This window comes from Nannospalax galili, unplaced genomic scaffold (assembly GCF_000622305.1).
Source record: "Nannospalax galili isolate Female #2095 unplaced genomic scaffold, S.galili_v1.0 scaffold554, whole genome shotgun sequence".
Lineage (NCBI taxonomy): Eukaryota > Metazoa > Chordata > Mammalia > Rodentia > Spalacidae > Nannospalax > Nannospalax galili.
This window is the reverse complement of record NW_008334095.1, coordinates 1,383,417-1,399,440: the sequence shown is the minus strand read 5'-3', so window position 1 is coordinate 1,399,440 and position 16,024 is coordinate 1,383,417. Positions and strand designations below refer to the sequence as shown.

The 16,024-nt window shown below is 41.0% G+C and overlaps 1 protein-coding gene across 1 annotated transcript in view; it reads left to right on the top strand.

Moving 5' to 3' along the window:
* Positions 1–4: 4 nt before the first annotated feature.
* Positions 5–16,024, top strand: part of Prkd1 (protein kinase D1) — a 371,822-nt gene continuing 355,802 nt past the window's right edge. Inside the window, exon 1 of the mRNA XM_008829250.3 lies at positions 5–31. Coding sequence (XP_008827472.2) covers positions 5–31 — 27 coding nt within the window. The remainder of the gene's footprint in view (positions 32–16,024) is intronic.

Sequence of the window (16,024 nt, the reverse complement as noted above, 5' to 3'; positions counted from 1 at the left end):
CGAGATGGCTTGCTCCATCGTGGACCAGAAGGTAAGGCGTCCGCGGCCGCCGCCCCGCGCGCCCCGACCCCCCACCGTCCCCGGCCGCCTGGCTTCGGCGCGCACCCCGGGCGCCCGGTGCTGCCCCGCGTCTTCCAGCCTCCTCGGCTCCGTCGGCCTCCTCTCCTCCTTTCCCATCACTCCTGTGACATTTCTAGGAATCTCGCACTTCTCCCCTCCCGCCCCCCCTTCTCCTCGCGGCTTTCCGGCTGCCCGGCAGTGGCCGTCCCGACTTTCCTCTGGACCCAGGACCAGCGCATTCCCGGCGCCAGAATCCCCTTTCCTGCACCGGAGTTCCCCTGGGACGGTTGGGCGCCTTTGCAGCACCGCTCCCTTTTCCTCCAGCCTCCCTTCCCGGCTCACGTGGATGCTGGGGAGTTCCTGGGGTGACCTGGTGACCAGAAATTTCTCACCTGTCAATCAGCTTTTAAGAAAGGGTGACCGAGCAGGCCAGCTGTGAAAACAAGTGAGCGGCGCACCACCCCCCAAGTCCCCGCTGGGTTTAGTAGCCCCTCCGCGTGATGGTAGAAAGAGATTTTTCCAGTAGTAAACCCTGAAATTTACAGCTTTCCTATTATTCATTTCCTGGGCACTCATGTTCGGAGACTGAAGTAATGAAGGTCTGGAGTTCTAGGAACACCCGGTGCTGGCTGTACTCTTTATTTTGAGGCTGTGGGACTCTGGACAGCGGCCACCAAAGGCAGGCTGGGGAAAGGGCCGTTATCCTGGGCTAAGCCACCCATGTATCACTGTTTGCAGAGCGGTTTTGAATTTAGATTCTCTCCCTAGCTGTCCAGAGGGGCGCTTCATAAAAAGACGCGGTAAGATAAAGGGCAAGGCTTAGTGCCAGTCTTTGGGGAGGAGTTAGCTAAAAGTGTTGAATTTCAACCCTGGAAGACACACTGTGTCCACCTTTTAATGAATAATCATGAAAGATTTCCATGAACTATTTGGAATAAAGTGTGCTAAACTTTGAGGGTTGTGATGGTGACCCTGAGCAGAAGGATACAGGGGAAAAGCCATGGATCAAGAAATCACTCGTCTAGGGAGTGAGAATTCTGAAGGTCAGATTCAGGTTAACAGTGTGTGTTTATTGAAGGGAGTGATACTTTCTATCAAGTGTAACTTAACTGTTGCAGCTTTCCTGTACAAGATCCAGTTTTTCTAATGCTGGTACTTACTGAATGCTGTCCAGTTCTTAACCTCAAGAATATGAGTGAATTGGGGCATTCTTGACTCTGACTACCTTACTTTAAAGGAGGTTTTATAGGCTTCAAGAAACTGTTAGGATGCAGATCAGTTAATTAAAAAGCAGTGCTCCAGAAGTATACACCCCACGTGTAATGAAATTTTCTAAAAAGCTCATGCAATTCCATAAAATTTAATAGTAAACTCAAAAGAGAATGATACCGTGTCAAAATATCCAAACCGGGCTGAATTAATATGGACAAACTTTGCTTTGACCTGCTTCACACACACATACACACACACAGATGACGTTTCAGATGGTTGACCCACATGAGTGGGTCAGAGAGTGAGTTCTGGTTGACTTGGGCTGCTACTTGGAGGGAGTGTGCTGTCAGTGCACAGGCTGAGAGGCAGTAAGTACCTGTGGGATGCAGCAGGCTGGAGGGCATTAGGATATGTAGGGCCAGTTCACTTATGAAAAACAGCCTTGAGATTATGATAACCCGCATTGCCAAAAGACACAGTAACCTTTCTCAAAAGAGGTATCATACCAAGCCTATCAGAAATCCACATTAGCGGTGTGGAGGATGTTTTAGAATGGCAAAAATGTCTTGGTGTAAAGAAAACTGGAGTTCAGTCATGAGCTGCTTAAAACCTGAGCCAAGACTTGGGGAGAGGTTGAGGGATGCTGGGAAAGGTAGGCGGTGGCCCCGGGAGCTTTATAAGGGGAATCCTTTCTTTATTGTGTTTATTCTGCAGCTCTTCTCCAAAGGAAAAGTTTGAAAAGTTTTCCTGGAACAGCTGGGATATACAGACCTCATTTTTAGCCTTTTTTTTTTTTTTTTTGACTGTTATTGCAAAGTGAGAGATTGGGACATATGAACTTTAGGCTTATGTATATCCAGAATACTGTAAGTAAAATATACCTGATAGGGGGTCTAGATGGCATTTTTTCTGTTATTCTAGTATCCATCCATCTAGATATCAATCATCTAGCACGTGCTATTCATCCTTTATCTATCTGTTGTGTATCCATCCATCATCTATCATCAATATATCTTCTATCATCTATTTTGGGATACATTATTAGCCCAGTAGAAACAAAGTTACGGGGGCTGAACATCCATCTCAGGGATCTGTGCTGCATGACAGCAGGGTTGACAGTCCACTGGGAGGTAAGGAAGTGGGAGGAGGTCCTTGCACATTTCCTTCAGTACCTTAGGAAGCCATCAGCTGTGAGGAAGGATGACACGAGAGAGGAAAGGGAAGAGGAGAGAGATAGACTGGGAGAGAGAGAAAGAGAGAAAGAACTGAAATAGGTATGAAACAGGGAAATGAGGATTTGAAATCATTCATAATTTGCCATGTATGCTTTGCAGCAGAAGTCTCTCTTGATTTTCAGTTTTTCCTGTCTATTCTTTCATCTAGCCTGCATATTCAAGCACCCACTAAACACTAACATGAATAGCTGAAATCCTTAAAAGTATTCCCTGACAGTTTGGTTGATTTCAGCACTATTTACGTGGCCTTGTCTGTGGGATGAGTACCTAAGGTGGACAGGTGCCTGAGGAACTTGGCTCAAAGTTATCATTGCTGTGTAGAAATTAAGGTATAGTTTCTCCTTAATAATATAGGTTTGGAACATAGCAGACATATGATTATATTTGAAAAAGTTAGACAGCAACCCCGCAGAAATGCTTTTTATATTTAGGTGTTGTGTTCTAATCATTTACCAAGTTACAAAACTGAATATTTTTTATCTTTTAGTTTAGTCCACTCTGAATCTCCATTGTATGCAAGAATTTATGAATAGATATTATTTACTCTTTTCTGGACATTGACCTAAGGTTTTACTTTATAGTATTTCCTTTATTTATAAATATGTATTTCCTTATGTTACAGGTACATAACATTGGAGATTAGTTGTATATGATGTGTTCTTTTAATTGGTATACTTGGTTACTATTTTCAGGAGGGTAAAATGACTATTGGCTTCACTGTGAAACCTTTTTACTTTCTCCTGTCAAAGAACGGTTGAATATATAGCATGTAGGATGAGAAAGAATTGTTTTGAGGCAAGGAACAGTCTTGGGAAGGATAACTTAGTTTGGTCTCATAACATTATTTTCCTATGTATGCATGCATGTACACACAGGTGCATACGTACACTGAAAAAAATAAACAGCATTGATCGAGCAATATATGATACAGTTATTTGACTGGCTGATCACTTTGAATTTTTATCTTATTAAAAAGACAACTAGTACTTTCTCTGGCTTTGAAATTGCTACATAGGCCAGGTTGGCCTTGACCTCACAGAGATCCACCTGCCTCTGCTTCCTGAGTACTGGGATTAAAGACATGTGACACCAGGCCTAGCTTTGCCCTGTATCATTTCTTTTTAAAAATATGTTATCTATTATTTTTATTTTATGTGTATGAGTGTATTGCCTGCATGTATGTGAGTGCACCCATATTGTGCAATGCATCAGAGGTCAGAGGAGGGCATTGGATTCCAGTGGAACTGGAGTTAAGGATGGTTTGTAGCCGCCATGCGGGAACTGAACCGTGGTCCTCTGCAAGAGCAGTCGGTGCTCTTAACCACTGAGTCATTTCTCCAGCCTCTAAAGAATGAGCTTTTATGTGGAAATAATGGAAGAAACAACAAGGTCAGTGCCTTGATTTGTCATTAGTATTATTTGCTTGTAACTGTTTCCTTAACAGTTGTTGTATCCTTTGACATTCTTATTGTTATCTTTACTCCACTTTTGTGTAGATGGAGTGAGCTGGGGGCGATTAGCTGCAGTATGAGTGTGTGTAAATGGCAGTCTCCTTTTACACTAGTGCTACTCTTTGGGTTCTGGGTATTTTTATTATAATTTTATTTTGGGCACATCTGATATATCTCCTGACTACTGATTTGATAGTACAATGTGGAGTTTTGCATTTTTAGGTGATTTAAAAATAATATTAATAACACAAATTGCAAATTTAATGTTTTTTTCAAATTGTACAGTGCAATAGAATAGATTTTTGGAGTTATATAGTATGCCTTCTACACAAGTATCCTGTACGTTTTGATGATCCCATATCCACAATTCTTGGGATCAGAAGTGTTCTGAACTTTGGGGATCAGGCAGCTTGGGACTTTGGATTCTTTTGAATTTTGTAATATTTGTATGTGCATAAAGAGAGATCTCTGGGAATAGATACAAGTTTAAACACATAACTTATTTGTACTTTACTATACTTTGTTGTATAAATTTATTTTGTCTCTCACTGGTCACATGAAGGCAGGTGTGGACATTTTCTTTTGTGGCACATATTGGTACTCAAAGAGCTTCAGTTGGGGATGTTTATATTAGGGATGCTGTGTGTGATGTTTATGTCTAATGTATACATATATAAAATGTATTAGCATGTGTTTTTTTAAGTATCTCTTAAGGGCTGGCAATCCATGTACAATTCCTGATGCTGAAGTGTTGTTTTGGATACTATATTGTGGGCTGAGAAATAGGGCTTGCTTCTACTCCTCCAGCTCAGATGCAGAGTGGCCTCTCAGCTTGGTTTCTCTCTCACTACAGAGATAGGCACACCTTTTCTGGAGGTGTTAACTCTGTCACAGCCTTTGAAACTCTTAAGTTAAAAACATTATGCCTTATAAACTTTATGGTGCGAAGAGTTGGGCAGTCTCTTCCATTCCATTCAAGATTGAGATAAATTTGAAAGAAGAAAATTATAGTGTGTGAGTGGTGATGATTGAGATTAGAAGGACTTTTACTAAAGTTTAAGACTTGCCCAGTGATATGGTATTTAATAGTGGTCCAGTCTCATCAAACTCCTGCCATAACTGTTAAGGGAGGCTGAAATTTTTATTTGGCCAGTTATTATTACTTTTCCCCCAAGATGATTACATTTAAGTATTCACCATTTCATGCTTGTTTTTTAAATGGCCTTATTAAATCATACAAAAAATTTGTTATGTCTAGATATGTATGGTTATAATTTTTCTAAGATTACCTTTGGGATTACTGTTGATCATGTAAAGCTTCTGGTATACACTGCTAGCCAAGCAAAATAAATGTATCATTTAAAAAAATTATCATTTTTATTTTTTCTGTGTATGAGTGTATTGTTAGGATGGATGTAAGTGCACCCATGTCATGCAATGCTGCAGAGGTCAGAAGAGGGCTCCGAAGTCCCCTGGAACTGGAGCTGCAGGTGGTTGTTAGTTGCTATGTGTGTACTGGGAATCGAACCTGGGTTCTCTGGAAGAGCAGCGAGTGCTCTTAACCCCTGAGCTATCTCTCCAGCCCCAGAAATGTATCATTAAAATTGCATCATTAATCTGCAGTATATCTTTAAGGTCCCAGTGACATCATCTTTTCTCTACCCTCTGTCACAGACAAATATTAGAAGTAGTTATGGCTTTGAAACAGCCTCTCAAATCTCATCTTTTCATAATTTCTTAAAGGCTAATCTATTTCCACTGCACAACCAAATAAAATCACACTTGCTGGTAAAAGTAAAGCACCCACAACAGGAAATTAGAACAATGATCATGGGAGCAGGGCTGGACTCAGACTGGAATAAAACCAGGGAAAATGCAGTCCTGCTGGAGTTGGTGACATGAGGTTCTCTTGCTTTTCTGTTTGTCGTTTGCTTTTATGTGTTGGGAATAACATTCACCTTGGTTAATGGGAAAGACGTGAGCCCAATCAGAAGTCAAAGAATAGGATTTTTTTAACATTTTATTTATTGTTTTTATTTACTTTGTGTGTATGAGTGTATTGCCTGCATGGAGGTAAGTGCACCTGTGTCGTGCGAAGCCTGTGGAGGTCAGAAGTGGGTGTCGGATCCCCTGAAACTGGAGTTATGGACAGTTGTTAGCTGCCACATGGATGCCAGGATTTGAACCTGGGTCTTCTGCAAGAACAGCTAGTGATCTTAACCACTGAGCTGTCTCTCCAGCCCAAAGTATAGGATGTTTCTAAAGGTAACACCCACCTTTTAATTCAGCAGCATTAGTCTGTAGAGGAGGTTTAAAAATGAGATGCCATCGTTTTGACCCTTTTGTTGCTGTTTCAGCAGGTTGGAACCACAGAAAACTAAGAGCACATTATCCTTCTTTCTCATGATAGAACTTAGAAGCAAAGATGGCATTTATTTGGCTCACATAGGGAAGATTACTTTTCATGTATTAAATCGTGTGAAAATTTCCCCAGAAATTCCTCTGATACTGTGAAACAAATATTTTTGTACCATTAAAAACCAGTAATGCTAGCAGCACTTGAAGTTCCTTGGCAGTAGAAAACCCACATTGTGCTGTTTCTTACTTCCCTTGTTTCACACAGAAGACAGATATCTAAATCTACAACATCTTCAATTATACGGTCACCCTGTAATTGTGGCATATCATGTAATTTGGATTGTTAGAAAGGTAAGATCTGATGTAAATTGCTGCACCTTCAGGAACAATCATGCCTGTCTGAAATTATGGTTTCCTGTATAGAAGTTTTCCCCCAAAGTTGCAAAGGGTTTTATTTGGCTTAAGCTAGACAGTTGATAGAACAGCTTAACAGTGTTGGCAAATATGCAGCTTAGATTTTAAAATATGCAATCATGCGGGAATTTTGTTCAACTTATTTTGGTGAAAAAGAAAAAAAAAAAAAAAAACTACCCGTCCTTGGTACATTGGCATCTGCTCTCACTAAAGCACTGATTGACGAGGAATTTGTTGAATTTGCTGCTTGTATTTAGGCACAATTTCAAGAATTTCCAAGTGTTTCTCTCCTTAATTGTCAGCAGCCACGTCTTCGTGTAGATCATAAAATGATGGAAAAGTATGAATGTGATCATGAAGATATTAGTGAAAAGGATGAATGTTCAGGACAAATTGCATGTTTGACAATGGAAGGCTTTGTAGATAAGTGTGTCATCTTATTAACAAAAGAAACATGTATTATTAGTTGAATCTTCTCTAACTTATTCTGGAAAAAATTGAAAGTTACCTACGTATCCCCCAGTGGTTCAGATAATTGGAAGGGCGGTATATATAGGAAACCTTCAATCTTGAGACCACTGAAGCTTGCTTCAGTGTACAACGTTATCTTAGAGTTTATTCTGATCGTTTTTCTACATCCAGTATCTCTACAGTTGCTTAGTTTATTGTGGAAAGGTCAAAGAGATTGTTTATTTGCAGTGATGAAAATATGAGTGTATCTTGGACTTTTTATCTTTTAGTTTCTTTGTTTGGTACCATATCAGCTCTGCTCAGGAATTGACATCCATATAGTTTCTTGAGAATGTATTGATGTGGTTTCTCATGGTGCTGAACTGGGGATGGGGAGTGGGAAGGGAGGAGTGAAGGGCAGTTTAAAAAGTAGCAATAGCCGGGCATGGTGGTACACGCCTTTAATTCCAGCATTTGGGAGGGAGAGGCAGGTGGATCTCTGTGACATTGAGGCCAGCCTGGCCTACATAATGAGTTCCAGGCCAGCTGGGGCTACAGGGACACCCTGTTTCAAAAAGACAAAAACTAAACAAGCAAAGAAAGTAGAAATGAGGAATCCATGATAAATATCAAAGACTTGAAAAATGGAACAGTAAATTAAAGAATTGCAAGTTCTTACTTCAGCAAATATTTTAGCCTCTGAGCAGGTGACTGCCAAGACCTAGTGGTTATTGCCATTTCAGAAGACATCTATAACTTCTTTGTGTGTGTTTTATTTGTAAGTGCGGGTGCATATGGACTACAATGTGTGTATGGAGGTCAGAGGACAGTGTCAGAGTCTACCCTCACCTTCTTAGTGGTTATTGCCATTTCAGAAGACATCTATAACTTCTTTGTGTGTGTTTTGTTTGTAAGTGCGGGTGCATGTGGACTACAATGTGTGTATGGAGGTCAGAGGACAATGTCAGAGTCTACCCTCACCTTCCGCCTTGTTTGAAACAAGGTCTCTTGTTCACCGTTGTGCACACCTGACTGACTGGTCCATGAGCTTCTGTGGTGTCTCCCCTGTCTTTCATCTCTTTACAGGAGCATTGGATGCTGAGACTGTAGATGTCCTCTAGTGCATCTGGCCTTATGTGGGTTCTGGGAATCTGAACTTTGGTCCTCTTGCTTGTACAACAAGCACCCCATTCTCTGAGCTCTCTCCCCTGCGCGGATATTTTGATATTGCACATGTGGTGCACACTTTGGCCTTCATTAGGATCATCCTAAATCAGTGGTTTTCTGTTGTTTGGAGTTTTGATTGCTTTGACTGTTTGAAATACCTTTGTGAGTTTCTTTCTAACCCTGCAGGGGTAGGTAATCCTACAAGATTCCCTTCCTTATCCAGCTTTATCAAGGTGTGATTGACATAAATTGTACATATTATGGTGCATAATGTGAAATTTCCATCTGCATATACATTATGAAATGATTTAATAAAGCTAATTAACATATCCATGGCCTCACATAGTTATCTTTTTTGTGATAAGAACATTTAAGATCCATCATAAGTAATTTTTAGGTGTTCCATAAGTAATGACTATAGTTTCCATGACAACTTACTCATCCCGCTTAATGGAAACTTCATTCTGTTTGATCAGTTATTTGCCCATTCCTGGCAACTTTGGCCCTGGCTGTGACTATTGTTCTACTTTGTGCTTCTGTGAATTCAGCTTTTAAAATTTCAACATACAGCTGAGCTCATACAGTGTTTATTTTCTGTGCCTGGCTCATTTCACTTAGCACCCCATACTCCAGCTCCATGCATATAGTTGCAAATTGGGATTCCCTTCCAAGACTGAATAGTCTGTGTGTGTGTGTGCGCGCGCATGTGTGCGCACCATGTGAGTGCTGGTACCCTTGGAGGCCAGAGGTCTTCCATATCCCTGGAGCTGGAGTTACAGGCAAGTGTGAGCCTCCTGATCTAGGTGCAGGGCGCTGAACTTGTTCCCTCTGTTAGAGCAGTAATTTCTCTTACCCACTGAGCCACCTCTCCAGTCCCTTATTTTGTCTTTTTATAATAGATGTTCTACCAGGCCTGAGGTGGTGTGGTCTAAGTTTGCAGTCCCCTGATGATGAAATATTATTTTTTTTACCCCTGTTGAAACTTTGTAGGTCTTCTTTTATCTGTCTTCTATTTTTTTAAAATTATTTGTTTTCTTGTGATTGAGTTCTGTTCCTTATATGTTTTGGATATAAACCCCTCAGGCTCTAAGTCTTCCTCATTTGAATAACTCATCAGACATTTATCTCGTACTGTTACAGAGTCAAGTGATCTGGCTCAATTTTCATTACCCTTTGGCTCTATTTTTCAGTGTTGCTCTTAAAAATATAGGAAGTACATAAGACCCGGCCACGTAAAAGCTCTGGAACCACAAGCTTCTGGAAGGAGGCCAGCCTGGCCTTCATGCTTGACTCCTCTCTTTGTAGTTGTCACTTAACTTTCCTTCTAAGCCTCAGGCTCCCTCCCCATAAACTGGGGACAGAATCTCTCAAAAGGCTATTAGTATTTGAAAGGTATGAAACGAAATGTGTAAAAAAAGCCCTTAGTGCTGAGTGAGAACTTGGTCAGGTCACATATTATTCCTGTCTTTAAAAACGTCTCGTTCTTTAACTTTAAAAACTTTATGTTTGCAGATTAGTTATAATCACAGTCTTTGGTTTATGATAGCCTTTTCCCATCCATCTATGGAAAACCCTTATCTTGTTTCATTATTTAAGTACTGATGGGATGTGGCAATGTCTGAGTTACCCCTTGACAATGGAAACTTGTGTCAGTAAGAAAAATCTAATCGCAGAAATAATAAATGGTTAAGACTCAAAAGAGCAACTTTAAAAATAAAGATCTAGGTTTGTTTTCTGTTTTCTTTTTTCTTAAACAGTGACATAAACCTGTCATGTTGGCACACAAGGTATAATCTCAGAACAGGCCTAAGGAAATGGAGGCAAGGGGGGTCAGAAGTTCAAGGTCATATTCAGCTATATTGGGCATTCTACCCTGGACTTGAGCCACTGCCAGAGAGAGAGAGAGAGAAGGAAGGAGTGAGGGAGGGAGGGAGGACAGTAGATCAGAAAGAATCTGAGTATAATGAGTCATATTTGATGTGTTGAAGACAAAACATATTTGTACATCAAATAAGATACCAATTTATGCCTGTGTGAAATAAATGTGCCTTTACATGAGATTGCTTTTTAAGTATTTTTTTCTAACTGATTCAAAGTTGGCTTTACACCAATATTTTTGGATTTAGATTTATTCAGCTACTTTTGTGTTGGTATAAATTTCAAACTTCCTTAAGAATTAAAATGTTTTAAATTAATCATTAAAAGAGGTTAATCCATTTGGTCAAAGTGTTTATATTTTCACGCTATTAGTGCTGGACATACCAACAAGTTAAAGCTGCTGCCTAAGTCGTTTAATCTTAGTCTTTATTAATGGCATAATAAATGGGGTGATCGTGAGCTGTCTGTTTCAAATGGATGACTGTGACCAGAGAGACCGGGTCCCCTTCTGGTGCTTGAGGTCAGTTCTGCAGAATTCAGTTGATTGAATTAGGTCACCTGCCACTGCTCATCTCAAACATTTATTGAACATACTGTTTCTCAATGTCTTCTATCAATTAAATTTGAGCTCCCCCTCTGTTAATCACCCAGATTACTGAGAATGGCTGGCTGGAGAGATGGCTCAGTGGTTAAGAGCTTTGCTGCCCTTGAAGAAGACTCAAATTCCATTCCCATCACTCACATCCAGCAGCTCAGAACCTCTTGTAACTCCATCTGCAGGAGGTCTGACCTCCGTGAGCATCTACCCGCACACACCAAGAATATATTCTAGAGGAGACAAACATGTTCAAATTCATGTAGGCATACACATGTGCACACACACATACACACAAATTAAAAATAAAATCTTTGGGTTGGAGAGCTGGATCTGCAGTTAAGAGAGCTTGCTTCCTTCTCTTGCAGAGGAACTGAGTTCTGTTCCTAACACTCATTTCTGGATCCAACACCTCTTCTGGCATCGGTGGGTACCTGCACACGTGGCATTATTCTCACACAGACACGTAAACGAAAATAAAATATCTGTAAGAAAGAGAATGTTGATAGGCTAAGGTGCTTGAGGGGTTCTTAGGTTGGAGTAGAGAGTTCCCTATAATCACTAAAAGTGGCTGTATCCTTCTCAGAGCTGTGGATGTCATCTCCTCAGTTTAAAGAGGGCCACCTATCAAGGCTCTGAAACATTGGGCATAGAGGCTAGGAGGACTTCAGAGATAGCTAACAGTGATTTCTTTACCACAGGAAACAGATTATTGGGGTAGGACAGGAGACATCAGCTCAGGGACAGAAGTCTGTCTATTCTCATCAATCTTTATTTTCTGTGCTGAAAACATGATCACTTTGGTACTTAGCACCCTGAAAAGGTTTGGTCTGAATTCCTGCTGTAGAAAGCTCAGCTAAGAACATGTATGGGAAAAAGAACTCTAATTCTTTAGAGGTGATTCAGTTTACTCTGATCTTCAGCATAGTAAAACCAGAGATCAAAACCCCTTGACCGTGATCAGTGGTCTGAGGGTAACTATTGCCCAAAGCAGGAAGTAGGTAGTATCCTTTAGGCTTTAACGACATTTTTAGTTTGTGTGTGTATGTGTTCATGTGTAAGTAGGTGCACGTGTGTGTGGTGTCTGGGTGGACATGCATATATGTTCACAGGCCAGAAGGCAACCTCTGATATCATGCCTTAGGTGCTGTCCATCTTGGAAGTTTTAGATTTATTTATTTATTTTGTGTGTGTTTGGGATGTTGGTGTGTGACGTAGCACTTGAGAAGGTCAGAGAACAACTCAGGCGAGTTGACTCTCTTCAGCAGTGTGGATGCTGAGGATTCAACTCAGGTTGTGAGACTCGGCAGTAAGTGCCATTAACCACTGAACCATCTTGCTGGCCTGTACCTTGTTTTTTTTGTGGCAAGGTCTCTCACTGGGTCCTGGGGCTCTCTGATTAGGATAAGCTGGCTGGTCAGTGAGGTCTAGGCATCTACCTGCCTCCGTGTCCCTACCAGTGGGATCACAAGCACATCTGTTACACCTGGCTTTTTTATGTAGATTCTGGAGCACTGAAATCAGGTCCTTATGCTTTACAGACTGAGCTATACGTCAGCCCCATCCATGAGGCTTTGGTGGTGACTTTAAAGCAGTGGTGGTTAATAGATCTGAGCTCACTGCAGTTGGTAAAGTTGAGCTGTTAGTGGGACTTTGGTAACAGTAGCACTTGAGAGCAGAAAAAGAAAGAGCCAGTACTAAGTACCTCAGGAGCAGCGTGGGCTGGGGGAGATCTTAGAGGTGCCCCTTTGTAATTGTCTGAGTGTCACATGTGACGCTTCGAGGAACAACTCCATGGTGGCCTGCCTGAGAGGGTTTGAGGAAGAGCTCGTCCCTGGAGCATTGGGTCATAGTTGACTAAGTTCCAGGGCCTCCTCTGGAAAATTCCACCCAGTGGCAGAGGACCTTGAGCTGACTGTTTCTCTCATGGTCCAGTGGCCAGCAGAGGGGAGACTCCAGGGACAAGACCTTTCTGCCATTCTGTCTGTGCCAGTCGGGACCTCAGCTTCTTGGGTTACTGTCTCTGATTCTCAGAGCAGCTCTAGTCTTTTTTAGCAGTTAGGAAACAAATAAGCCAGAGAACTTAAATCATTTACCCTGAATCTCAGAGCTCCTAAGTACAGCTTGCCCCTCTTCACCCCCGGTGTCTCACTCACTGACTGGAGTGAACACAGATTTGTGAAGAGGGTGTGGAATTGCCAGGTGGTTGGGGCTGTGCTAAACATTCCATTATATTGGCTGAAATGCACCTGAAAATACTACAGCTTTGGTACTTAGTACAGTGCTGTGTGTAGGTTAGTTCAGACTATTTTGTAGTCCAGAAGGCTTCTCGCATCTGGAGTTCACGTTGGCACGGTTAGTGGTCACCTAGAATCCTAATGACTTTGGAGGCAAACCCTAAAGGAGTCTAAGACACCCCACCCTGTTGACACTGTTATTGGATGTAAGGAGAATTAGAACTGGGCTGTCCTTGTGGTATTGTTAGTGCTTTAGGGAAATATGATTGTGTGTTTCAGAGAGTCTCTTTAACCTTGAGGTGTCCTAAGGTTTATAATGCATTTAATTGTTAATAGTTTTTAAGTAACAAATATCTGTATAGTAGACTTGATTTGGAACATGCTGTCATTATATCCAGATAAGAGAACACAAAATTGTGAGGCTAAGTAATCCTCATCCATCTTTAAAGTGTAAGATGCCACTGTCTGAAGACGTTAATTATTTTGTGTGGTATAATTAAGTTGTTGGTTCAAAACGCTTCTTTCCAATGAGACGTGGATCCAGGAGTGTTTTGGAAGATTGGGGTTAGGCTGTATATTGATTGTGACTACGAAGTGCTGGAGGAAGGAGCATCCGAGGTGCTGGTATGAATTGATGAAATGAATCATTCTTGAATGGTCACTGATTCTGCGTAGATTCTAAGAAAATACTGAAGGGTCCTTCAGGAAAGTGCCTCTTAGAGTTGCTTTTGTTTGAGAAGTAGTTGTATTTGAGTTGCCCATTTGCTAAGGATCATGCTTTGCAAATGTTTGTTCTTTTTATAAATTTTTGTTTGCTTGTTTTTTGTCAAGGGTGAATGAACACACCCTAGGTGGACTTAATCCCATTTTCCTGTAACCAGTGACAAGCCAGGTGGAGGTTTTTCTTGGACTTCACTTGTGCTCATCAATCTCAATCGTGATTCTTCTTCCGTTCCTTTGAATTCTGTACGGGGCTCTAAGGTCAGTACTCCTGGAGCCTCATTGTACTATCCTCAGGCTTTACAAAAATAAAGTGTAGGTGTGTTGTAGGTAGACATGATTGGATCCAAGAAATAGCCAGAATTTAACTCAATTCAGCTGTAAATCCTCCTGCCTTGAGTGACTCCTGCACAGCATATAATGAAGCAGGTTGGGCAGGTGGCTAACACATTGCTTCTTTTGGATGTATTTGGAACTTTTTTTTATTATAAAGATTTATTTTATATTTTAATCATGTGCATATGCATGTTACTGGGTATCGATATGTTTACATGTATACGGGTGCCCGTAGAAGCCAGAGACACTGGATGCCCCTGGAGCTGGAGTACAGGTGGTTGTGAGCCGCTTGATATGGGTGTTGGGAACCAAACTTGGGCCTCCTGAAAGAGCAGCAGGCACTCTAAACTGCTGCAACGTCTCTCCAGCCTGTATTTAGAACTTTTAAATTTTCAGCACAATGGACAAATTTCCTGGAGAATTTTCTTTTGTCATAACTCATTGTTGCTAATCAGAAGGCCGCAGGACTGTCCAGCTGACCTAAGCTTTGAATTTCCTACATGCTTACCTTGTCAGGGACTACTTGTAAGGTTATCCAGAGATAACTTTAACTAGTAGCACACAGTGTACTCCCATTGCTCAGACAGTTGTAAGGAGGATCACTCACGCCTAGCTTTCTTTACCAAATTGCAAGTGTTGAGAAATAATTGATTGTCTTCAGAGTAGCCTCTGTCAGGAAGGCTGTATGCCTTTCTCTTGACAGATGTTTATTTCATCTGTGTTGTAGATCTTGGGATATTGATACACTTCTAGTAGCTTGTCTAAATTTTTGTAGAATAAAAGATCTGATCTTCCATAATCTTTTCTGTAATTGAATTCTTTGGAAGAATAGGGAACACAAGGGGTAACCCAGTGAGGTTGGACTGATAGAGCCAAAAGACTGACTGTGTGCCCTCCTTGTCCACAGTGGCTTCTGTGTATTCCATTGTCTATCTTTTAAATAGTATGTTTGCTATTTAAAAACTGGTATTTCAAGTTAAAGACACAAATAATATCAGGAGGTGGAGAGATGGCTCAGTAGTTAAGGGCATGTACTGCCCTTTCAGTGGACCTGAGTTCAGCTCCTGGCACGCACATCAAGAGGCTCACAGCCCCCTGTAACTCCAGCTCCACAGGATCCAAAGCTCCTGGCCCCTGCAGGCATCAGTACCCACATGCAGAGGCACACATACACATATGATTAAAAATACAATAAATCTTTTAAAAAACCTCCCATAAGATCAGAAAGCAAAGCTTTACTCAGGTCATGCAGTTTTGGCCCCAAGTCCTTTTACACTTAAAGGCACAATTTACACTATTTATTTATTGAAAGTCATCAAATTTTACATATGAAGGGTTTAATATTATACATAACAAAAGTACTATTTTGTAGAACTAAAACATTTTGTAGAGCTAAAACTAAGCTAAAACAAAATAACGTACTACAAGCTTTGCTTATTTGGTTAGAATGTTGTCTGAGACCAAAAGTTTCTGTCTCACTCCATTTAGAATTCACATCATAGACTACTTGATATTCGTAGTCTGTGTACTCATAGCTTCAGTATCATTGGTGTCCTATAGTTTTAACTGTAAGGGCAGGGTTATTAATTTCATCTATTATGTAAAGGATTTGAATAGATGGTAGGGCAATTAGAATTAGGATAACGGCTGGTAGAATAGTTCAGATTGTTTCTACTTCTTGGCTAAAGTTTCCAACTCATTGCTATAAACTGAAATACTGCAATAGAAACGAACATTTTTGTGCCAAATAGCAAATAATTTTGCTTGTTCTGGTAGTTCTGTGTTCTCTAATGGTTGAAGTAGGTCATAGAAGTGCCTTGCCCCGCAGTTTCTGCACCACTGGCAGCTCCCAGACACAGGACTCTCTTCTGGTTATCACTTGTTTGTTATTAATTAGTCTCTCCCCTGGAT